The 26,297-nt window shown below is 42.0% G+C and overlaps 1 protein-coding gene across 3 annotated transcripts in view; it reads left to right on the top strand.

Annotated features, from left to right (window-relative positions):
• The window catches only part of scgn (secretagogin, EF-hand calcium binding protein), a 59,760-nt gene that overhangs the window by 26,793 nt on the left and 6,670 nt on the right, over positions 1-26,297 (top strand). For 2 of the 3 annotated variants that reach the window (XM_063069370.1, XM_063069369.1), the window contains exons 4-9: positions 7,580-7,669; positions 10,021-10,077; positions 10,689-10,766; positions 11,846-11,901; positions 16,711-16,756; positions 22,765-22,824. In XM_063069370.1, coding sequence (XP_062925440.1) covers positions 7,580-7,669; positions 10,021-10,077; positions 10,689-10,766; positions 11,846-11,901; positions 16,711-16,756; positions 22,765-22,824 — 387 coding nt within the window. The remainder of the gene's footprint in view (positions 1-7,579; positions 7,670-10,020; positions 10,078-10,688; positions 10,767-11,845; positions 11,902-16,710; positions 16,757-22,764; positions 22,825-26,297) is intronic. The other variant, XM_063069371.1, reaches the window with a different exon arrangement.

Raw genomic sequence — 26,297 nt, 5'->3', positions numbered from 1 at the left:
TGTCCTGTCCAAGATCGGAAGAAGCTGCAGAAGATGGTGAACACAGCCCAGCACATCACACAAACCAATCTTCTGTCCTTGGACTCACTTTACACCGCAAGCTGTCAGAGCAGTGCTGCCAGGATAATCAAGGACACGACCCACCCAGCCAAGACACTTTTCGTCCCTCTTCTCTCCAGGAGAAGGCTCAGGAGCTTGAAGACTTGTACGGCCAGATTTGGGAACAGCTTCTTTCCAACTGTGATGAGACTGCTGAACGGATCCTGACCCAGATCTGAACCGTACCCTCCAAATATCCAGACCTGCCCCTCGATTTTTTTGCACTACCTTACTTACCCTTTTCTATTTTCTATTTATGATTTATAATTTAAATTTTTATTATACTTACTATCGATTTGTACTCCAGGGAGCACAAAGCGTAGAATCAAATATCGCTGTAATGATTGTACGCTCTAGTATCAATTGTTTGGCAATAATAAAGTAAAGTAATAATAATCATGTCATTGGGTGATTTCTTCCTAGATTAATTTATTCTAATTTCTTTTGCCGAAGAGTGGTAGATCTATGGAACTTGTTGCCACAGGTGGCTATGGAGGCCGAATCATTGGGTATATTTAAGGCAGAGGTTGATAGATTCTTGATAAGTCAAAGCATGAAAAGGTATGGGCCAGAAGTTGGGAGATTGGGATTGAGAGGGAAAGTGGATCAGCCATGAAGAAATGGCGGAGCAGACTCGATAGGCCAAATAACCTAATTCTGCTCCTACCACAAATAAGAGAAAATCTGCAGATGCTGGAAATCCAAGCAACGCACACAAAATACTGGAGGAACTCAGCAGGCCTGGCAGCATCCATGGAAAAAAATTACCGTCGATGTTTCAGGCCAAGAGCCTTCAACAGGACTTGAGAGAAAAAGATGAGGAGTAGATTTAACTGGTGGGGCAGGGGAGAGAGAAACACCAAGTTATAGGTGAAACCAGAGGGGGAGGGATGAAGTAAAGAGCTGGGAAGTTGATTGGTGAAAGAGATACAGGGCTGGAGAAGGGGAGGTTTGATAGGAGAGGACAGAAGGCCATGGAAGAAAGAAAAGCAGAGCGGATCACCAGAGGGATGCAACGGGCAGGCAATGAGACAAGGGGAGAGAGGGAAAAGGGGATGGGGAATGCTGAAGGAAAGGGGCGACCATTACCAGAAGTTCGAGAAATCGATGTTCATGCCATCAGTTTAGAGGCTACCCAGACGGAATATAAGGTGTTATTCTTCCGACCTGAGTGTGGCCTCATCGTGATCACAGTGGAGGCCATGGATTGACATCTCGGAATGGGAATGAAAAGTGTAATTATTTCACCGTTGCCATCTCCAAGCCTAATTCTTTGGCAAGGACTCTCCACCCTGCACCGATGACCCCCTTCTCCCATCTTCAACCGTTCTCCTCTTCCTGGACACCCTGCCCTGGTCTTCTGCCTGTTCTGGACCTTTGCACTGCCAACTGCCGATGGAACATCAACTATCTTGACTTCAACACTCCTCTCTGCAATTCCAACCTCACCCCCTCCGAACACGTTGCTCTCCACTCCCTCCACACTAATCTTAACCTCACCATTAAACCCACAGAGAATGGGGGTGATATAGTAGGCTGGCAGACTGACCTCTACTTTGCTGAGGCCCAGCACCAACTCTCAGACACCTCCTCTTACTTATCCCTCAAACAGGATCCCACTGAGGAAAACCACACCATCATTATTAGCTCTGGGGATCTCCCATCCACTGCCATCATCATCATCATCATTATCATCAGGTGCCGTGCCCATTTTGAGCTTTGACTGCCATGGCCCACACACTTCTGTTTTGGGTCAAGTGGATCAATTCATTGGTATTCATTTCCAGTTCTCTGGCTGCTGTCTCCATCATCATTTGTCTTTGTCTTCCTCTTACTTTCTTCCCTTTAATCTTTCCCATAATTACCGTGCATTTTAACTCCTCTTTCCTAATCACATGTCCAATGATGTTGCCTTTTCATGATCCCATACATTATTTCTCTTTCTGTGTTTGCTCTGTTCATGACATCCTCGTTAAATATTCATTTCATCCATGATATTCTTTACATCCTCCTGAAAAACCACATCTCTGCTGCTTCAATTCGTTTCCTCATTTTACTAGATATTGTCCAACATTCTGAGCCATATAACATAACTGGATAAATGTAACATTTCAGTACTCTGAGGCGGGTTGTCATGCATAGTTTAGTGTTGGTCAGTATACTCTTCATTCTTGTAAAGGTGTCTTTTGCCATTTCTATTCTTCTTTTGATGTCCATGTCGCACCTGCCATCTGATGTCACCCAGCTTCCTAAGTTGCAAAAGTTCTGTACTTGTTTTATTTCTTCCCCATTTATTCTCAGCCTGCAGATAGGATTCTCCTTCTTTTTGGATATCACCGTACATTCTGTCTTTTTGCAATTGATAAATAGACCCATTTTTGCACTTTCTTCAACAACTATATCAATTAAGTTTTGTAGTTCTTCCTCCATACTTGCAATTAACACAGTGTCATCTGCATATCTGAAATTATTGATGTTTTCACCAACAATTTGATTCCCAAGATGTCTCTTATTTTTTGTAATGTTGCTTCTCTGTACACATTAAGTAAATCGGGGAGAAAGCACACCCTTGTCAAACGCCTCTCTTGATTTTCGTAAACTGACTCACTTCTCCATCCACTGCCACCAACCGTATAGTTCCCACACCCTACACCTCCCATTCCTACCTCTTACCCAAGATCCACAAACCCGCTTGTCCAGATGGACCCATTGTTTCTGCTTGTTCCTGCCCCACTGAACTTATATCTGCATACCTTAACTCAGTTTTATCCCTTCAGTTCAGTCCCTCGTACCTACATCCGTGACACTTCACATGCTCTGGATCTTTTGGATGATTTCAAGTTCCCTGGGACCCCATCATCTTCACTACGGATGTCCAGACCCTATACACTTCTATCCCCCACCTGGAAGACCTCAAAGCTCTCCGTTTCTTTCTGGACACCAGACCCGACCAGTTCCCTTCCACCACCACTCTCCTCCATCTGGCGGAACTTGTCCTCACTCTAAATAATTTCTTATTTGGCTCCTCCCACTTCCTTCAAACAAAAGGGGTAGCCATGGGCACTCGCATGGGTCCCAGCTATGCCTGCCTGTTTGTCGGCTACGTGGAACAGTCTATGTTCCAAGCCTACACTGGTGTCATTCCCCAGCTTTTGCTACGCTACACTGATGACTGAATTGGTGCAGCTTCCTGCACCCATGAGGAGTTCGTCGTCTTCATCAACTTTGTCTCTAACTTCCACCCTGCCCTCAAATTTACCTGGTCTATTTCCAACATCTCCCTCCCCTTTCTTGATCTCACTGTCTATATCTCTGGAGCCAGCTTATTTACTGATGTCTATTATAAACCCACTGACTCTCACGGCTACTTGGACCATACCTCCTCCCACCTGTTACTTGTAAAACCGCCACCCCCTTCTCTCAAATCCGCTGCCTCTGCTGCATCTGCTCTCAGGATGAGGCTTTTCATTCTAGAATGAAGGAGATGTGCTTCCTTTTAAAAGAAAGAGGCTTCATTTCCTCCACTATCAACGCTGCCTTCAACTGCATCTCTTGCACTTCACACACGTCTGCTCTTATCCCATCCTCCTGCCACCGTACCTGGGATAGGGTTCCTCTTGTCCTCACCTACCACCGCACTAGCCTCTGCGTCCAGCACATAGTCCTCTGGAACTTCCGCCACCTCCAACGGGATCCCACTTCCAAGCACATCTTTCCCTCTTCCCCACTTTCTGCTTTCTGCAGGGATTTCTCCCGATGTGACTCTCTTGTCCATTCGTCCTTCCCCACTGATCTCCCTCCTGGCACTTATCCTTGCAAGTGGAACAAGTGCTTCACCTCCTCCCTCACAGGGCCCCAAACAGTCCTTCCAGATGAGGTGACACTTCACCTGTGAGTCTGTTAGGATCATATATTGTATTCCGTGCTTGCGGTGTGGCCTCTTGTATATCGGTGAGACATGATGTAGATCGGGAGTCCACTTTGCCGAGCACTTATGCTCCATCCACCAGAAGAAGCGAAATCTCCAGGTGGCCACCCATTTTAATTCCACTTCCCATTCCCATTCCGATATATCAATCCATGGGTTCCTTCACTGTCGCAATGAGGCCACACTCAGGTTGGAGGAACAACACCTTATACTCCTTCTGGTTGGCCTCCAACCTGATGGCATGAACATTGATTTCTCAAGCTTCCAGTAAAAGCTTCCCGCCCTCTCTTTCACCATTCCCCATCCCCTTTTCCCTCTCTCACCTTATCTCCTTGCCTGCCCATCATCTCCCTCTGGTGCTCCTCCCCACTTTTCTTTCTTCCATGGCCTTCTGTCCTCTCCAATCAGATTCTCCCATTCTCCAGCCCTGTGTCTCTTTCACCAATCAACTTCCCAGCTCTTTACTTCATCCCTCCCCCTCCCGATTTTACCCATCACCTTGTGTTTCTCTCTCTCTCCCCTCTACCTTTTAAACCTACTCCTCATCTATTTTCCCCAGTCCTGCCGAAGTGTCTCAGCCCAAAATGTCGACTTAACTTTTTATCTGTTGATGCTTCCCAGCCTGCTGAGTTCCTCCAGCATTTTGTGTGTGTTGCTTTAATTCCGCTCCTATATCTTATGGTCTTATATTGTAAGAAACATTCATTGTTTAAAGAATACTCCAACAACATTCTTAACATTTGCCAAAAGGGCTTGTGAGGCACCATCTTGTGAAAAGAGGAAGCAGGAAAAAGGCCATTCAGCACTTGAAACTTATTCTACTATTCCTTGGCATCATTTGTGTTTCCATTTACAAATCCTGGCCCTTTATTTCTACTGCCTAACACAATCACTGTGTCAAAATTCTCATGTGATTTTCTGGTAATTCTACTTCATTCTCTGGTTAAGTACAGGTCAAGGAGGAAGGATTCAGTGTGTTTTACAGTGGCAGCTGGCAAAGCCACTGTCTTGTAGAATTTTGTAATTTACATGAAACTGAATACGTACTGTAATAGTGCATGGAAACCTACCTCCAGAACATACTGCGTTAAGCAGGCCAGACTTTACATGACTTTGAAAATCCTACAGACCTTTGTGTATAAGATGTATTTCAAACAATTCAGCACCAATTCTTCTGCCTTTTAAACCTGCCTCTATCGATGAACAGCCCCTCACCACAGTTTTAGTAATCATTTCTTGTGCATTTCTAATAGCATCTTGATGCATCTGCGACTGTATACTGCCCAGAAATCATGAAAGCAGAAATTCTGGGGGTAGAAATATCACCAACTATTTTGAAATCTCTCACTATGATCTATTGTCCTTGTCCAAGAAATAAGGACGCCATCATTAATTGTGTTTGTGAGGAAGTAGCTGGTTTTCAATCAGGACTATAATGATTACACCACAGCAAGGAAATTTATTCACCGACAGATTGAACAGCACAGAAAAGGGAAAAGGGACAACCAGTCAACACTGACTTTTATGCTTCATTTGAATACCTTCTCATCAGCCTATCTTAGTCCCTTTCCCTTAACTCACCTCCATTTCAGTGGATCAATTACTCACTGTGCTGATGGGTTCCATTCCAATACCTTCTGGATTGGTTGATCTATTTGCTGACAATTTCACAATGACAGTGTTGTTCTTCCTCAGAAGTAGAACCACTCTGGTGTAAAAGTTCTGTCCTTGCTTGTCCTTGGCTGTTGGCACTCAATTTAAATGCAGTGGAACTGCATTTCAATGGAAGCAGTAGGGGAAACTCCCTCGTCCATTCATCCCTCCCCACCGATCTCCCTCCTGACACTTATCCTTGCAAGCAGAACAAGTGCCACACCTGCCCCTACACCTCCTCGCTCCAAACAAGTCCTTCCAGTTGAGGTGGTACTTCACCTGTGAGTCTGTTGGGGTCATCTGTTGTATCCAGAGCACCCGGTGTGGCCTCCTGTATATCGGTGACACCCAATGTAGATCGGGAGACCACTTCATCAAGTACCTTTGCTCTGTCCGCTACAAAAAGCAGGATATCCCAGTGGCCACCTATTTCAATTCTACTTCCCATTCCCATTCCGACATGTCAGTCTGTGGCCTCCTCTATTTCCACGATGAGGCTGTTCTCAGGTTGGAGGGGAACACCTATATTCCATCTGGGCAGCCTCCAACCTGATGGGATGAACATTGATTTCTCAAACTTCTGATTATTAACCCCCCCCCCCCTTCTGCAGTCCACATTCCTGTTTCTCTCTCACACCTTCTCTTCTCATCTGCCCATCACCTCGCTCTGGTGTTCCTCCCCCTTCACTTTCTTCCATGGTATTCTGACCTCTCCTATCAGATCCCCTCTTCTCCAGCCCTTTACCTCTTTCACCAATCAACTTCCCAGCTCTTTACTTCACCCACACTCCCCTTCTGGTTTCACCTATCACCTGCCACCTTGTACTTCTTCCTCCCCTCCACCCCATCATCTTAGTCTTCCTTTTCAGTCCTGATGAAGGGTCTCAGCCCGATACGTCAACTGTTTATTCTTTTCCCTAGATGCTGTCTGGCCTGCTGAGCTCCTCCAGCATTTTGTTTGTTGCTTTGGATTTCCAGCATCTGCAGATATTTTTTCTTGGATATGTTTTACTGTGATGTGTACATTTTCTGGTGTTGCCTTCATTTTTGTAAAATTATGTAGCAATCAATGGTTCTATACTCTCAACTGCGCAGCTGCCAATGACAACACAGTACAGTCACAGAGTAATAATAAGTACCATGGCCTATCATATTCATGCTGATCACCAAATACCCTTCTACAATGGTCCCAATGAACAGAACTTGCTCTTTAGACCTCTACATCTTGTTGATTCAAGTGCTTGTCTAGATAATTTTAAAATGTTATGATAGTACCTGTATTGACCACATTGTAGGTTCTGTACACACTATGGAAATAAAAATTCCTCAGGTCCCCTCCAACCTTTATACTCCTCACCTTATTCTCATGCCCTCTGATTTTAGACATCTCTGGAAAATTTACCAGTATTCACCCTAAAAGTGTCCCTCATAATTTTGTATACTAAAGTAAGTAATATTTTTTAACTATATGAAGGAATTCTGAATTTAAAACAGCAACATTAATTCTGTTTCTCTCTCCACAGATCTACCTGCCCTGCCAGGGTTTTTTTCTTGCATTTTCTGGTTTTTACCTCAAAATGGTCATTGGTTTTAGGTGGTGATATATGGGATGAAGATGACTTTGAAACATTTGAAATTATTCTAGTTAATCAGATCTGTAACATCACTAGTTTGTTGCTAATCTGATTCATACAGTGCTAAAGAAGGCAATTATGCCTGTTGACATGAAGTATTTCCTATTCAGAGATTTGCTTGTTTTCCTGAGGTCAGTTAGGAAATATGGCCCATGGTACTAAATCATGTGAAGTTGATCCCCTCCACCGAAAGTATCATACTTCATGTTCAATAGAATCACAAAGAAGCACTGTATGTGAGATAAGGTTTAATCTTGTTCTGCAGCTGGCAAACATGATCCTACCAGAAGATGAAAACTTCCTTCTGTTATTCCGACGTGAAACCCCATTGGACAATAGTGTGGACTTCATGCGGGTAGGTAACTCATCACTGAGATTAACCCATTCAAATAAAGACATTAAAAATACATGGGGCAGAAAACCCTTCCTTCTGCAAATTGCATCATTCATGGGCGGGTTTGGGGTGTGGTTGCTCTGAGAATTGATTCTCTACATTCAATATAAACCTTTAACATTTTATACATTGCAACATCGAGAGGTTTTCTCACTTGACTTTGTTCAAACTACGCGTGCATTCAATGGAGACCAAACCAGTCACAGGCCAGGAAGTGCCTTTATAAATACACAGCCACTTGCTGAGCATATCTAAACCACAGCAGATCAGGACAATTTTGAGAAACAACATACTCCCAACCTTGCTGTCCAAGTAATTCACAGACATCATGAATAATACAAGCAATCTATAGGTCCTGTCTTCACAATCAACCACATCTGTTACCTATAAGGTTTTGTCTATTGATTGGAGCCTTTTCTTAAACCAATATTCTGAACATACTGTACTTGCGCAATTTATAACTAGCTACGTACATGCCCGGTTGCAATCTCCTTACAGAGACATTCAGGCCCAAATATTTTTTCCCAGTCTGTAGTCACACTAATATTTATCCACAAGGAGAACACTGCCAATCAGAGAGGCCAGTCTCCTGCTCCTAAATGACCAGGTCTACTAGAAGAGGGAAGAATCAAGCTTGGTCGTTAGTTCCCACCCTTGAGGTGATGGAAACTTACTATCAAAGTGCACCCATGAGTAATGAAGTGAATAATCTTTTGGGACTATCTGATGCCTTTAAGAAAGTGACCATAAATTCACATGCAAGCCAAGATTCCAACCTAAGTAGTAAGACACAAGAGACTCAGTACTGAAGCAGATATCTCTGAGGTCTGTGTGGCTGTTATTGGTTTGTTATTGGGTGTGTTGTGAATTGAGAGAGAATCCTATTATATAAAACCTCTGCAGAAGAAACACTGCCCCTAAGGCAGTAACGTTCACTTAAAATTTACATTTCAGTAAAATAATATATTTTCTAAGTCCTACAATAGACGAAGATCCAAAATAGTTTTATTTAAGTTACCAGACACAAAAAAAAAGAAATAGTCTTGCTTTTTTTTAATCCCCATTCTATTTTGAAGTAGTTTTGAAACTGTGAGGGAAACATTTTTTTAAGAGCAAGATATTTTCCCTGGAGCCTTGACCAATGCAATCAATGCTGATTATTTGATCATCATTTTGCTGATAATTTGGGATCTTGACGTGTAAATTTACTGATGTGTTGTCTACCTTACAACAGTAATCTAATTTCAAGAGTACTTTAAAAAAATTGGGGAGTTCTATGACAATTATATCAATTCAAGACTTTAGTTTACCATTATTATTCTACCTTTCCAGAGGAAAGGAGCAGGAACTGATGAGCGTGTAACATAATTAAGACCATAAGATATAAGAGCAGAAGTGGGCCATTTGGCTCATCAAGTCTGCTCCGCCATTTCATCATGGCTAATCCATTTTCCTTCTCAGACCCAGTCTCCTGCCTTCTCCCCGTATCCCTTCATGGCCCTGACCAATCAAGAACGTATCAACTTCTGCCTTAAGTATATGTAAAGACTTGGCAGCCTCAGCTGTGACAACGAATTCCACAGATTCACCACTCTCTGGCTGAAGAAATTCCTCCTCATCTCCATCCTAAAAGGATGCCCCTCTATTCTGAGGCTGTGCCCTCTGATCTGAGACTCTCCCACTATAGGAAACATCCACTCCACCACTTTCAAGGCCTTCCAACGTTCAATAAGTTTCAATTAGGTCACCCCCTCATTCTTCTGAATTCCAGTGAATACTGGCCCAGAGCCATCAAACACACTTTATATGACACGTCATTCAATCCTGGAATCATTTTCCTGACCTGCTTTGAATCCTCTCCAGTGTCAGCACAATCTTAAAGTTCTAAGTAATAATATTACTAAGTAAAAACAAGTTCAGCAACAACATCATCAAATCCTAATTCAGTCTTAAATCAGCCCTCCAGATATTTAGTTTATTACCATTAAATTAATGGTAATTAATATACCATTAGTAGCATCAGAGTGTTGCTCCTTATGTTGAACTACTATTTGTGAATCCATCAGATGAGTTTATGAAGAGTAGACTGTATGCACTTGGATTGAGAAACATTTCAGTTCATCTTTCTAATGGTCCTTGAATCCCTTGGTTCTTGAGTAGCATGAGCAGTGAGAATTTAACACGGCAGGAAGGGGTTGTTAGCATTCCAAACAGTGCTTATCAAAAATAAATGCAGCCTGGACAGCATTCATGGCAGTAATAGAAATGTTAGACTTTCTTTCCGATACACTGTGTTCCTCATGTCCTTTCAGATTTGGCGTAAATATGATGCAGACAGCAGTGGATATATTTCAGCCTCTGAACTTCGCGTAAGTAGGCATGGTCATAATAACTTTCTGCCAGTAGGTTTATATGCTTTTTTTCTGTTCCAAACCTCTTAGCCAAGTCCCATTTCATCAAGCATACCTTGGCTTAGAGTACTAATGACTTCAGAAAAGCTTCAGAATATGATGCTTTGCAGCAGTCTCTTGTGACATTCTACTGGCCCTCTAGAGTGATTTTCTTGCATGTCTGATGCAGAAAGAGCTTTTCTTTAATGTTCTGAAGGCAGGCCTTTGGTGTGGTTGTGCTTAGCAAACAGTGTAATTCCCTGCCAAGGGAGCAGCTCTTTAAACTGCAGTTCTCAGCAGGCCCATTTCTTCCAGCTGAAGATATGATGCCTCACAACTAATTAAATCCACCACAATTTGCTAATTCAGTCAGAAGCTACACTGACACCAAGCTGACGACCCCAATATGAGATAAAAGATTGACCAGCTTTGTGACTTTTGACATGAACCTTTTGCAGGAAGTAGGAAGTGAAACTAAAGTTTGTATTTCTTTCCTTTGTTTGTTTGGATGCAGAAAGCTAAAACTGCAGAAGGAATTAATTAATTGAAAGTTAGATAACAATTATTTTTGCTTCTATTGTAATCAACAGAACTTCTTGAAAGATTTGTTCCTTCGACACAAGAAAATTATTCCAGATGACAAGCTGGATGAGTACACTGACACAATGGTGAGAACCACTGTAACCCATTACAAACTCCACTCATTGACACAAAATCATCTATTTATCTGTAAATCCGTGCCTGAACAGGGGTAGTAAATTTCACAGCTCATTTTATCTAGAGCACTTTCTTGTGTCTCAAACAAAGCACTTTATCCACAAGCAATTGCCTGAATGTCGTATCTGTTCTACCTGATGCAGTTATAACTGGTTTTGACAGTGCTGTTTATTTTCTTTCTATTTGGTGGGTATAATGGAGTGAATTTGAAGTCAGCTCCTGGAGATCAACATGTTAGCTGACCAGGAAAATGACCAGGAATCTTTACAGATGTATGCCCACAAAAGGAAGTTGAAGGATGATGTTCACTGGAATTAAATCTATTGGCTCCCTTTAATCAGGGATTTTTTGCATTAGTTTTGTAAGTCAGATAACAGATTTTCACTCTGTCCTGGAGGATATTGGAATTAGTAGATCAGCTACTTGTTATAAACCCTCCCCAGTTTTCCCTCATTGACATCAAAGGAAAATGTATAGTAAAAACTCTGGCTGTCACTAAGTTCTGGACATGTTTGCATTAAAAGCTGGCTCCTAATTCAGTCAAACTGCTGTCTATCTGACAACAATCTGCACCCTAGGCTGCAGGAGGGAGTTTCCTCTACAGGTTTCTTTATTGAGAAATGGTGTGAGTTTCTGAGTTGCTGACCCTCCAATTTTACTCTTAAAGCTTGCAGAAATGACCAGTTGTATGGCTTTCCCCATGCAAAGCCCAGGAGCATTCAATTTTTCTCAACGATCCACTTGAGATCGCTAACTCAACAGATTCTATTAGCCATGTAGCCTCTAAAGTATTGAGTGAAATGAAAAAAAATGTTAATATTCTTGTAATCTTTGCTAACTCCTCAGATTTCTTGTTATTTAGTACTTTATGAATCTGCAGATAACTAATTTATGTTTATGCAATGAAATTGATGCTCCTTTTTGTCCTTTTTATCAGGTAGTCAAATGATATCAATGCAAAAATATTCATTGTTTGCATATGGAAATATATCTTGCATGTTGGCCACTCACTGTTCATGATTAATTTCAGATGAAAATTTTTGATAAAAACAAAGATGGCCGATTGGACCTGAATGACTTGGCAAGGTTAGTTGAGTCTATTCTCTGAATCACAAACTGTTTGAAATAGTCATGTTTCCTTGAATACATGCCTCGCAACTTTAAATAGTTAAGGAAACATTTTAAAAAATGCTTGCTGGTTCTAAATTCCAGTGGAAAATGAATGGACTTCTCAATTTGATATCAAGAGAGAAGTCAATAAGAAGTCTCAGTCTGTAACCCACTGAAAGGTGGCTTTTTTATTGGATCTGTTGTTAAACTGTGTTCTAAGTGTGCGCATCATTATATTCCCCCTGTCAAATTTCTTGACAAGTTCAAACACCTCAATTTAAATCACCCACGAACCTATGGACAACAGAGTAGAACAGCTTATAGAGGTGCTGCCTCACAGATTCAGTGACCTGAATTGAATCCCATTCCACTGTGCTCTCTATGTGGAGTTTGTATGTTCTCCCTGTGACTGCATAAGCATCCTCTTGATGTTCCCGTTTTATCCCACATCCCAAGACTGGTAATTTAACTGTCTATGTAAATTGCCCAGATGAATCCTGTTGAAAGTTCTCAACCTTAGATGTCAGTTGTTTATTCACCTCCACGGACACTGCCTGACTTGCTAAGTTCCTCCGGCATTTTGTTTGTATTGCTTAGGATTTCAAGCAACTGAAGAATCGCTTGTGTGTTGATAGGTAGTAGAATCCAGGCGAAATCTGGGAATGTGGGAGAGTAAAATAGTGAAGAATTAGTGTAAATGTGGGGGTGGGAGGTATTGATGGTGTGAATTCATTTGGCTGATGTTTCCATGTATGTCCATAAGGAATAGACATCACCAATCTGTTCAGCAATTGTATTATTCTTGAATTCAAAGCAGGTAACCTTTTATTGATCCCTTTCTGCCAGAGATTTACCTACATTTTTGATATACTGTATTTATATTCCTTTATCCCTATGTACACTATGCATTCTGATTTGCAACACATGAAATGTTTATGTTCACTACATGTTCCTGTAAGTATCATTTATGCAAATATAAGTAATTCATCTTTACCTGAATTGTAACTGTTATTACCTTCCACAGCATCAAAGGGTATGGGGTGAAAGCAGGGGAAACACAGAAACATAGAAAACCTACAGCACAATACAGGCCCTTCAGCCCACAGAGTTGTGCTGAACACGTCTCTACCTTAGAAATTACTAGGCTTACCCATAGCCCTCTATTTTTCTAAACTCCATGTACCTATCTAAAAGTCTCTTAAAAGACCCCATCGTATCCGCCTCCACCACTGTTGCCGGCAGCCCATTCCACGCACTCACCAGTCTCTGAGTAAAAAAACTTACCCCTGACATCTCCTCTGTACCTACTCCCCAGCTCCTTAATCCTGTGTCCTCTTGTGGCAACCGTTTCAGCCCTGGGAAAAAGCCTCTGACTATCCACATGATCAATGACTCTCATCATCTTATACACCTGTATCAGGTCACCTCTCATCCTCCGTTGCTCCAAGGAGAAAAGGCCGAGTTCACTCAACCTATTCTCATAAGGCATGCTCTCCAATCTAGGCAACATCCTTGTAAATCTCCTGTGCACCTTTTCTATGGCTTCCACATCCTTCCTGTAGTGAGGTGACCAGAACTGAGCACAGTACTCCAAGTGTGGGGATGACTGGAAGAATTGGATCAGTGCATGATTGAATGGCAGAGCAGACTCGATGGGCTGAATGGCCTACTACTGCTCCTATATCTTGTGGTCTTATACTTCCAATCCCAGGCTATGCATTCCAGATTGTTAATCTACATATTAATAAATATGCCAAAATATTCTTCCATCCACCATGACAATGACTTCCTCACAGTATTCCATTATGACTAAGCCTTCATGAAACAATGCTGACTCCCTTTTGAGAGAAAGTGCCACCAGAGTAATTATCACTGAAAAAGCCTAAAGGAGCGTCTAGCTGGAAATACTGAACCAACTGATCTCCAGCAGGCTGACTGCAGACAGAATGCTTCTCACTCACATACAAGGGAGAGATTTAAAAAAAGACAGAGAATGCTGGATACTTCCAGCAGGTCAGGTAGGAAATGGGGAAAAAGAGACACAAGAGCCTGCAGATGCTGGAATCTGGAGTAACAGACAAACTGCTGGAAACAAACAAACCCTCCCCTCCCGGTCCACTGGATACCTCCCTCCATCTGAACTTAATTCTCCTGTAATGGTTACTTGCCTGATCCCAACCCTTTGTTTTCCTGTTTATCACCTCCAGCTGCTTTCTCCACCTTCACTGTCCATCACTTGGCTCCATCTGCCCATCATCTCTTACCCCTCCTGTCTACCTATCTCACTCTTCCCCTCCTATTAATAACTGCCACCCCCCCTCCCTGCTCTCTGTCCTGATGCAGAGTCTCAACCAGAAATGTCAATGATTCCTCCCTCCCTACAAATGCTGTTTAACCCACTGAACGCCTCTACCAGTTTGCTTTTTGGTCAATAATGAAAGAATTGAACATTTCTTACATTCTTACAGTGCCATGCATTCTAGCCTAGCTTTGTAATATAAGCAAACTATTTCTACTTCATTATTATGGATTGTAAGTGCTGAGATATCAGCTGAAATCCTAACTCACTCTACTAGTAATAGCCTGCCAGCCAGCTGATAGCCTGTCTCATTCCAGCTCACTGATTTCTGTCCTTTAATTTACCCGTGCTAATATGAACACCTTTTCTACATCTTATCAAATGCCATTTAAAAATCTGGATCCTTAAATACCCTGCTTTGAATCTTCACAAGGTTCTAATTGATTTCTTCAGCCTCATTTTTTCTCACAAGAACACATTGCCTGGGCTGAAACATGATTGTTAAAGTTCTTTGCTACCATTTCATCACTGACAAACTTTGCTGTTTCTGTGATATCATGTCAGTCTAATCAGCCTGAAGATATTTCTGTTCCTTTTCTTGAACACCTGTGTTACATTTGCCGTCTTCTGGCCCACTGGGAATAGTCCAAAATCTAGGAAATTCTGTAAGATCACTGTCAACACTTCAAGTTCAATTGAGATTTTAGAATCTAACATGAAGGCCTTCAAGCACAGAGAATATTATTCCTTTTAGATTAATTAGTTTCTCCAGTAGATTTCAGCCATCTAATAGTAAGTACTTTAGTTACATTGGACCTTAATATTTCTCTTATAATATTTGTAAAATCTATGAAGATAAATATAAAATATTTATTCAATAGTTCAACTGTTTCCTTATTTCTAGTATAATTTCTCCAGTCTCAACATCAAAGGGAAACAGAATCAGGTTTAATACCACCGGCGTATATCATGAAATTTTTTTAGCGCCAGCAGTACAAAGTGATGCATGATAATATAGAGAAAAAAGATAATAAAAGATAATAAAAAATAAGTAAATCAGTAAATCATTACAGTAGGTATATATGTGTATATTAAATAGTTAAATTAAAACAGAAACAATATAAAAACAAAAAAGAGGTAGCGTTCGTAGGTTCAATGTCCATTTAGGAATCAGACAACAGAGGGGAAAAAGCTGTTCCTGAATTGCTGATTGTGTTCATTCAGGCTTCCGTACCTCCTTCCAGATGGTAACAATGAAAAGAGGACATGTCGACATATCCTAGATGATAACTTTGTGTAGATTTTTTCAGTCCTGAGCAGTAACCCCCCGCCCCCCAACCCTGCCCCGTATCAGACAGTGACATAGCCTGTCAGAATTCTCTCCATGGTACGTCTACAGAAGTTTTTGAGTGCCTTAGGTGACAAACCAAACCTCCTCAGACTCCTAATGAAATATAGCCACTATCTTGCCTTCTTTATAGCTGCATCAATATGTTGGGACCAGGTTAGATCCTCAGAGATCTTTAAGAACCAGGAACTTGAAATTCCTCACTCTCCACCTCTGATTCCTCTATAAGGATTGTTTCATGCTCCCTCATCTTGCCCTTCATGAAGTCCACAATCAGCTTTTTGTCCTACCGGTGATGAGTGCAAGGTTGTTGCTGTGACACCACTCAACTAGCTGGTACACCTTGCTCCTGTACACCCTCTCGTCTGGTACATCTCGCTCCTGTACACCCTCTCGTCTGGTACATCTCGCTCCTGTACACCCTCTCGTCTCCATCTGAGATTCTGACAATGGTTGTATCATCAGCAAATAGATGGCATTTGAGCTGTACTTAGCCACACAGTCATGGGTATAGAGAGAGTAGAGCAGGTTCACAGAGTTGCTTTCAATGTTCTTTTCCGTTGTACATGTTTCTGGAAACAGATACAAAGTTGATTTATATTTCACTCTAGTTCTTGTACAGTTTTCTCTCTCTCTCTCTATCAAAACTTTACTGGTTTGTTAAAATCTTCCTCTCCTCAGGCTTCTTCATTTGCATCGACCATTTTTCTCTTTGGGTTTTCACTTCTTGGTGGAATGTACAGAGCAATAGGGAGCTTTTTCTCCAGCTCCCCTGCATCCCCATCAACCGCAGAAAGTTGCTTCATGCAAAGAAACCCGACAAGTGGTTGTTTCTAGTGACTCAGGTGTGATAGAGGAAGAGGATCACTGATGGGGCATTTCCCGCTGAGTCATTTGTCATTGCATTGTTTTCTTCAAGGCAATGAATCAGAGAACATTCCAGCAAAAGCTCTTGCTAAATGGTAGTCACCATGTTGTGTAGTAACAGCAGATGATCAGGGTTTGTCGTAAAGCTACTCAGGACTCTTCCCATGTCCCCCAGTAAACCTCAAGTCTATAGGCTGGACAATTATTGCTAAATATTCTTTTCAGATTATTTTAGAATTTGGATTGACTGTGAAGTTCTTTTCTTTTGAAGGATCCTATCACTGGACGAAAATTTCCTTTTACAGTTCAAAATGGATGTAAGTTCAACTTTTGAAACATATTTCAGAAAAAAGCATGTAAACCTTTTTGTTACCTATTGGTGCACTGAACACAAGGAGTGGGATCACTCTAAGTACTTTCATTGCATGAGAGGAGATAGTTGAAACACTAAATTATGTATACTAGTATGGCAGCATCACGTGGACTTAGTGTCATTGGATGTGACATTGGTATGTTGATTTGTCTGACAATAATCCCTGCATGCCTGTTCCTAGTTTGGGAGTTTCGAGTCTGATGAACCAGAAAACTAGCAAGAGTGACCAGTCTTAAGGATAAATTAATACAATCATGAACAATCCGATGAGTCAGAACAAGTTTGATTTTGCATTGATCAAGTAGCTACACCAAGAGTGAAGTGGGTATGAACTACTCATAATCCCAACATTCCACTAAAACAACAGGAAAGGTACCTGCTGTAGAGGCATTGCAGCTGAAGTGACCAACATTGCAACCTTAAATGTCCAAGTGACAGGGGCATTTTGATAGCATTACACTGATCTCTCAACAAAACTACCTATTCACATTGTAAGCAAGGAAATTAAGCTTTCCTTCTTCAGAAGAAGGTTTATTGTTAAACAAGATGTATAGGAAAATTGCTGAGACCATTAACCTAATCTGTCAAAGTAAGGTACTACCTTACCGTTAAACATTCATGGATGTTTTGTCAGATAACGGGAGGTTATTTTTGACTGACATCACAGAAAGAATATGCAGCCCTTGCAGAAAGGGATAGTCTGGATTTGCCTGGCCAGCTTCCTTACCGTAGAGGTGATTGAGGCTCAACTCCAGGAGGGGGGTTAACGCCAGTTGATTTGAAGACACAAACTCTTGCTTCCTGGTGCTGAATCCAAATTGGTTAATGCACTTTGGTGGGGAAAAGTTAACTGATAGAGGGGGAGGGGTTGTTGGAGTCAATATCAGTGGTTAAAACAGATCCCCATCCACACTATAGCTTTTCCATAGGTATGGAGGCTGACCAGATATAGTCCATGAGTCAGGACCCCAAATTTGGGCCACCCGTACCATTTGGGGGAATAATTCTTATAGTGATTTTTGGCAAGGTATACACCCCTAGTGCTAGAAAATATGTGATAGCATTGCAGCAGTTGTAGCTTTCTGTGAGGGAGACTGGAAGTTGTGCCTCCATGCTATAAGAACCATGATTCCATGGTGCTTTGCCAATGATAAGATGCATTATGCCAGGTACCTGTCCCCTTACTTTGCTCAGATGATGAACCTCCCAGAGAAGAATCCTTCTGTGTATGAGGCCTTCAAGACAGGCCAATTCTCAGTGCAGCTGTCAAGTAACAACCCCTTTGGGCAGATCCCTGTGGACCAGGCTATTGAAGCCACAGTGAACAAAGACACACAGATTCCTGGAGGCACATCACGGTTCAGCCTGAATGCTGGAGCTATCAAGCGTTACTACATAACAGCTGAGCACCGCAATGCATTCCTGGGACAGTTAAGGGAGATGGTGCAAGGCAACAAATCAGAGCTTTGTCATGTAGAGCTACAGCGGCCAAGAATCCAGAAAGATGAGGAAGCAGTTTCAGCAGTGGTTAGCCTCATACATGAATGGGTCAAGCCATTTGCAGAGAAGCGGGACCTCATTAGCATCTCTACGGCAAAGGCAGCCCCCAAGGACATTGCCTCCGACCTGATGAAGGCATATGAGATTGGTGAGCAACCTTCAAGGATGAGAGACTAGAGGAAGACCCACCAGCAAAGAAATTCCATGACCCAATTAAAACCAACAAGCTGAAAACATTCAGTGATATGTGTAAGAAGGGAGAAGTGAAATCAAATGGGAGGGCGATCATCTTGAAAGCAGACAGGTCTTTGTTTGGACGCATTATAATGATGGCACAAGGGTGCAGTCTACGTATGGAGGATATCCTTTCTCATCCCCTTGGTCCATTGCCCTGGGCCCTGTCCACACCAGAAGGATTGCTGAGAAAGACAAATAAAGCTACTTTAGCCACAACCTTGCAGAAAAATGTATCAGTAGAAGAGACACTCCCAGGAAACTCTGCTACAGTGGTTGATGGAATGAACTTGGTCCAAAGAGTGAAAGGTGATCAAGTTACTTTCAGAGATGTTGCCACAACAATTCTGGGTATGGCTCTGAGGGAAGGCAGTCAGAGTAGCAGAATAGATGTTGTGTTCGACACATACAAGGAGAACTCTATTAAGAATAGTGAAAGATCTCTATGGGGTGAAGAGACTGGTCATGAGTTGCAAGGTATCACAGGCCCACAGATGGTGAGGCAGTGGAGGAGCTTCCTGACCAAAGTCAGTAACAAAAATAGTCTTATTAGCTTCATAGTCCATGAATAGAGGAAGGCGAAGTACAGAGTAAAGCTACAGGAGAAGATTCTGTATGCAACTGTGAATGACAAATGTTACAGAATCACACCTCAAGACAGCTCTTCAGTGTCAACAAGAAGAAGCAGATGGCCGCCTACTTCTCCATGCTGCCCATGCCACAAGAGAGGGATACTAGTCTGCAGTGATCTGCTCAGAAGACACAGATGTCTTTAGCATTTTGTGACATGATTGAGGCCCCATTGTTCCAGAAGTGTGGCACTAGAACCTGTGCAAGGATTGTGGACATCAGGAAGGTTGTTGCCACTGTTGGCATAGAGGTTTGTAGGGCTCTCATCAGGTTGCATGTATATACAGGATGTAAGCGCTTTTGCAGTCAAAGGGAAGACAAGTGCCCTAAAACTTCTGACCAGCAACAGGGAAACTCAGGACACATTCTTAGAGTTGGATCAGGAATGGGACCTCTCCTCAGAACTGATGGACAAACTGGAGGCATTTACATATTTCCTGTATGCCCCAAAAGCATCGACTACCAAGGTCAATGAGCTCAGGTATCACCTTTTCTGTGCCAAAAAGGTGAAATCAAAAGTCATCAACTCCCACCATGCAAGGACTGCTTAACAAAACATGCACAGTGAGCCAACTACCAGGCTGGTATATGAAGAAGATGCTTGGAGAAGGACCCACAAGTGCCAAGCCCTGTTGGCAGAGGATGGAAGATGGAGAGAGAAGAGGAAGCTGAACAGTTGGTGGTGCACTGGATGGAAGGCCAGCCAGCACCTCATGCTGTCCTGGATCTACTGGCCTGTAACTGTCCAAAAAAATGTTCACTCCCAAGATGCATGTGTGTTGCAAGTGGCCTCAGGTGTACTGACGTGTAGACTGGCAGACTGTGAGAACCAGGCATCCACCTCAGAGAATGTGGAAAGTTCAGATGAAGATGTGGAAGACGTGGAAGACTTGGAAAATTATTATGATTATTAATAAGTTATGAAAGTATGGAAAACAAAGTATGGAAAGCAGTCTTTGATTAAATATATTCATTTTACAACCAAATGGGGCCTAGGTTATGGCCGTGTGGAACCACACATTTGAATTATTGTACTGTAATTCTATATGCTGTGACAAAAGCTTAAGATTGTTTTGATTTGATACAACAATATGGAAAGGACTAGCATCATTTATAAGCCATACTGTTGTAAGCCAGCAAGCTTATGCATTCACGAGGAAATCTGCAGATGCTGGAAATTTAAGCAACACACATAAAAAAATGCTGGTGAATACAGCCTTATTCTCCTTATGCATTAATATTTTATGAACATCTGATAGATTTATGAGCACATTACATGTTTACAAGAAATAGTCTTAAATTTGAAATTTGAAATTGTCTTATCTTGGCCTCTTGATCACAATATCAAGCAAGTGATAGATATCCCAGGTTATACAGAGTACACAGAGTGAGGAATGGGTGATTAATGTACCAGGTTTTCTTAGTTTTAGAAAAGATAGAGGGGAGGAGTTGCACGACTATTCAGGGACATTATCGCAGCTGCACGTTTAATAGAGGGCTCAGACACTGAGTCCATTTGGATTGAAATCAGGAACAGGGGAGATGCAAACACACATACAATTGTACTGGTATGTGGTGGAGGCAAATACATTGGAGGGTTTTAGGAGACGTTTGGATAGGCACATGGATGTAAGGAATATGGAGGGATATGGACAGGGTGTGGGTAGGAGAGTTTGGGTGTTATTGATTTGCTTTGAATTGAATTGACTTTATTACTTACATCCTTCATATACATGAGGAGTAAAAATCTTTACGTTACATCTCCGTGTAAATGTGCAATTTATAGTAATCTATAATAAATAATATGTACAACAGGATAGTTACTATAACATAGAAATACAATTGTGTCAGCATGAGCTAATCAGTCTGATAGCCCAGTGGAAGAAATTGTCCCACAGCCTGTTGGTCCTGGCTTTTATGCTGCAATACAATTTCCTGGATGGTAGCAGCTGGAACAGTTTGTGGTTGGGGTGACCTAGGTCCCCAATGATCCTACGGGCCCTTTTTACACACCTGTCTTTATAAGTGCCCTGACTGTCCGCACCACTCTCTGCAGAGTCCTGTGATTGAGGGAAGTACAGTTCCCATTCCAGGCAGTAATGCAGCCAGTCAGGATGCTCTCAATTAATATGATCATATAACCATATAACAATTATAGCATGGAAACAGGCCATCTCGGCTCTTCTTGTCCGTGCCGAACTCTTACGCTATCCTAGTCCCACTGACCTGCACTCATAACCATAACCCTCCATTCCTTTCCTGTCATTATATCTATCCAATTTAACTTTAAACAACAACATAGAACCTGCCATTATGCCCCTTCAGAAAGTTCTTAGGATCTGGGGGCCCAAACTTCTTCAACCATCTGCAGTGAAAGAGGTGCTGTTGTGCCTTTTTCACCACACAGTCAGTATGTACAGACCACATGAGATCCTTGGCAATGTTTCTGCTGAGGAACTTAAAACTGTTCACTCTCTCAACCCCAGATCCATTGATTTCAATGGGGCTAGCATGCCTCCATTCCTCCTGTAAGCCACAACCAGCTCCTTTGTTTTTGTGACATTGAGGGAGAGGTGGTTTCCTTGACACTGTGTCAGAGTGCTGACTTCTCCTCTGTAGGCTGCCTCATTATTACTTGAGATTAGGCCAATCAGGGTAGTATTGTCAGCAAATTTAATCAGCAGGTTGCAGCTGTGGGTAGCAACACAGTCATGGGTATACAGAGAGCAAAGCTTTTTAGCTGGTACAGCACAACATTGTGGGCCAAATGGCCTGTTCCTGTGCTGTACTGTTCTATGCTCTATGTTGTATGTTCTATTTCTATATAGGTCCCATCTGTGATTATTTGCAAACGTTCTTCAGCTCCTATTAGTCTGTTTACATTAATTCAAAATTAATGCCAATTTCATTTATTTTGTGTTGGAAAAGCTATTGCGAAATGTGGGTTCTTCAGTGGGTGGCTTTTCTCCCTTGTGGGGTCTACTAGTGCCCACCTAAAGAGCATTCAGACATCTTTCACTCAAACATTTCCCAATATTGCCCTTGATTGATTATAAAAGTCAAGAATGTCCTTTGAGCTATTTCTACTCCACCACCAGAGTTTCACTAGCGTGGGAGAAGCCGAGTGATAAGTTCATGAACTCTGTTCTACATCTGGGAATGCTTGGTGCTAGTACTGCACGTTTTCCCAGTATACCATCCCATAATGAAAGGGGCAAAGCTCATCCAAATGTTCTTTTTAACTTTCATATTTATATTTTACATGTTTTGTCTCTGCATCTTTCCTTTTTATCATTCAACATCATGATCTTCCCAAATAAATTATTCCACATAATTTGATTCAATGCCAGTTCTTCTGTTGTCACAACTTGCCCTGTTGTTACATTGGATAGGATCATTTCATTTAAACATTCTTTTTGCTGAGAGTTGTTCTAAGTGAAACTTAGTAGCTTTACAGCTATTATGAATCCACTTAATTTTCAAAAGTATGAGTTTTGTAGTGCTTTGTTTTGACCAATGAAGTTGTGCTATCACCCTTCAAAGGAAACAGCTACTGTTTGTCATTAATTTTCTGCCTGTTTTATGTAGGCTTGTAGTCTGGAGGAAAGAAGAAGAGATTTTGAGAAGATTTTCTCTCATTATGATGTGGTGGGTCTTTTTCTTGATCTTTAAATATTTCACTCAACCATCTCATTCAGTCACTGGGATTGTGAGCAAGCAGTGTACATCGGCAACAAATGTGCTTGTCACACCAAAATGGTAGTCAAGAACAAGTGCACATTTGGTTGAAACACTACTCGACAGAGTTCACTAGCACGTCATTGAATGTCAGGGGTCATCTTCTCAGTGACATTTAGTGACATATTCCTCGAGTCCTTGACAGGGAAAAATCTGTTTGTGTCTGTATAGAATGTGCTCAGCAAGTGAACCTACATACATCTCTTGAGTAAATATTTCCAAAGTTTCATTGCCCTCTGTCTCAGGAAATTTAGTATTGGTTTATTATTGTCAACGTGTCAATGAAAAACTTTGTTTTGTATGCCGTACAGACAGATCATTATATACATAATTGATCGAGATAGTCTTCTCTCTTCATGTGCCTTATGCGTTACACACTTGGGCGATCATGGCTCTCCACATCGAACGATCCCTCGCCGCATCAATGATATCTCGCACACTTAGATCTGTTAGTTCTTTCACAGTACGAAGTGTGATAGTACAAAGGGAAAAACAAGAACAGAATCCTGAATACAGTGTTACAGTCACAGAGCAAATGCAGTGCAGGTGGACAAATAAAGTACAAAGGCTATGACAAGGTACGTAGATTAATCATACACGAGAAAGGTTCAATAGTCTTAGAAAGGTAGGATAGAGGCTGTCCCTGAGCTAGTTGGTGAGTGTTTTCAAGTTTTTTTAAAATCTTCTGCCCAAAGGAAGGTGGAGAGGAGGAGAGGAAGATGACCAGAGTGGGTAGGGTCCTTGATTATGTTGGCTGTTATCCTAATGCAGTGGGAAGTTTAGACTGAATTCATGAAGGGGAGGCTGGCTCTCTTCTGATCTCCACCCTGAGTAGTCCAGCCTGAATATTCTAATAAGACCATCTATCATAATACTAAACAGAAAGGAAGTATAGACACAGCCTATTTAATCTTTTGCCAGGATAAGGACAATTGTTCAGACTTCAGTGTCACCCTGCCAGTAGCCCACCAGCTCAGTGTGATAACATGCAATGTTGTAACATGGTTTACATACACTGCGCGCTAGTGTGTACGAGTGTGTGCATCAGTTTGTGCACACCAGGGGATGTTCCTAGTTGATGGTCCACATCGTCCAGTAACCAGTCCTGTTTTTGTCACAGTGGCTCAACTGCTCATAGCATAGTCCACTGCCAAAAAATAAAGGCAAACTGATCACAATCAATGTTGCACCAATCGATTGGCACATTGAGATACCTACAAGCACATCGCAACCTGAACCACTGAAGGGGGGTCTTCGGGGTCCTGTACCTTCTCAATAGTAGTAACAAGAAGAAGCCATGTTCTGGATGGTGAGGGACTTTAGCAACAGAAGCACCTGTGCTGAGAGATTGTGAAGGAGATGCTTTTACCAGTCTGAGCGGACTGGGGTCTGCACCTGAGGAAATCAAAGATCCAATTACACAAGGAGGTACTGATGCAGAGGTCTTGAAGCTTGTTGATTAGTTTTGAGGGGATGATAGTATTTAATGCCAAGCTGTAGTCAATGGAGAGCATCCTGATGTATGCATCTTCACTGCCAGATGTTCCAGGGTTGAGTGATGAGCCAATGAAATGGCCCCTGCTGTGGTAGGCAAAGTGGAGCAGGTCTAAGTCACTTCTCAGGCAGGAATTGATATGCTTCATCACCAACCTCTCAAAGTCTTTCATCACACTGGATATAAGTGTTACTGGACAATAGTCATTGAGACAGGTTACTATGCTTCCTATTTCCCTGTGTCCATGTAACCTATTCTCTCAAACACATACTCATTAATTTTCCTTTGTTCTTTTGCCACTTGCCCACACTACAGGATAATTTAGACTAATCAGCTGTCCTGGAAGCACATCTACTCTAGAGGAAACTGGAGCGCTGGCAAAAATGTATAAAGTGCACACAGACAGCAGCCAAGATCAGGATCAAACTGTACTCCTGAACCATGATGTTCAGTAAGGAAGTGCATTACCTTCACTGATGAACTCCAAATTGGTGTTGTTACACTGATGCCATGCTGCATATCAACATTGTGCATGCATTAACAATCTTGCTAATGTGGTATTGTGCATAATGTGCTCAGTGGTTGGGAAGATGTTGGAGTCCATAATCAAGGGTGAGGTTTCAGGGCACTTGGAGGCACATGATAAAATAGAATGAAGTCAGCATGTCTTCCTTAAGGGGAAATCTTGCCTGACAAATCTGTTGGAATTCTTTGAGGAAACAACAGAGAGTATGGACAAAGGACAGTCAGTGGATATTGTATACTTGGATTTTCAGAAGGTGCTTGTCAAGGTAAACATGAGGCTGTTTAACAAGATAGAGCCCATGGTATTGAATTGAATTGACTTTATTTCTTACATCCTTCACATACATGAGGAGTAACAATCTTCACGTTATGTCTTCGTCTAAATGTGCAATGTGCAATCATAGTAATTTATAATAATTTATAATAAATAGAACAGTTACACAGTTAGAACAGAGTGCACTCAAATCAGTGTGAGTTCATCAGTCTGATGGCCTGGTGGAAGAAGCTGTCCCGGAGCCTGTTGGTCCTGGCTTTTACGCTGTGGTACCGTTTCCCAGATGGTAGCAGCTGGAATAGATTGTGCTTAGGGTGACCCAGGTTCCCAATGATCCTACGGGCCCTTTTTACACACTTGTCTCTGTAAATATCCTGAGTCATAGGAAATTCACATCTACAGATGCGCTGGGCTGTCTGCACCACTCTCTGCAGAGTCCTGTGATTAAGGGAGGTACAGTTCCCTCACCAGGCAGTGATGCAGCCAGTCAGGATGCTCTCAATTGTGCCCCTGTAGAAAGTTCTTAGGATTTGGGGGCCCATACCAAACTTCCTCAACCGTCTGAGGAGAAAGAGGCACTGTGTGAGGTCCATGTGAGGTTCTCAGTGATGTGTATGCCGAGGAACTTAAAGCTGTTTACTCTCTCAGCCCCAGATCCATTGATGTCAATAGGGGTTAGCCCATCTCCATTCCTCCTGTAATCCACAACCAGCTCGTTTGTTTTTGCGGTATTACAGGAAAGACACTAACATTGATAGAAGGATGTCTGGCTGACAGAAGGTAAAGTGGGAATAAAAGGGGCTTTTTTAGTTGGCTGCTGTTGACTAGTTGTGTTCTGCAGGGGTCAGTGTTGGGACCACTTCATTTCATGTTATATGTCAGTGATTTTGATAGTGGAATTGATGGCCTTGTGACTAAGTTTGTGGACGATACTAAGATAAGTGGAGGGGCTGGTAGTGTTGAGGAAGCAGGGAGTCTGCAGAAGATTACCAGGATCTAGACAGTTTAGCAGAATAGCAAAGAAGTGGCAGATGGAATGTAGTGTAGGGAAATGTAGGTTCATGCACTTGGATAGAAGGAATAAAAGTG

This window comes from Mobula hypostoma, chromosome 17 (assembly GCF_963921235.1).
Source record: "Mobula hypostoma chromosome 17, sMobHyp1.1, whole genome shotgun sequence".
Lineage (NCBI taxonomy): Eukaryota > Metazoa > Chordata > Chondrichthyes > Myliobatiformes > Myliobatidae > Mobula > Mobula hypostoma.
The sequence above is the reverse complement of the archived record's forward strand: the minus strand, read 5'-3'. Positions and strand labels throughout refer to the sequence as shown.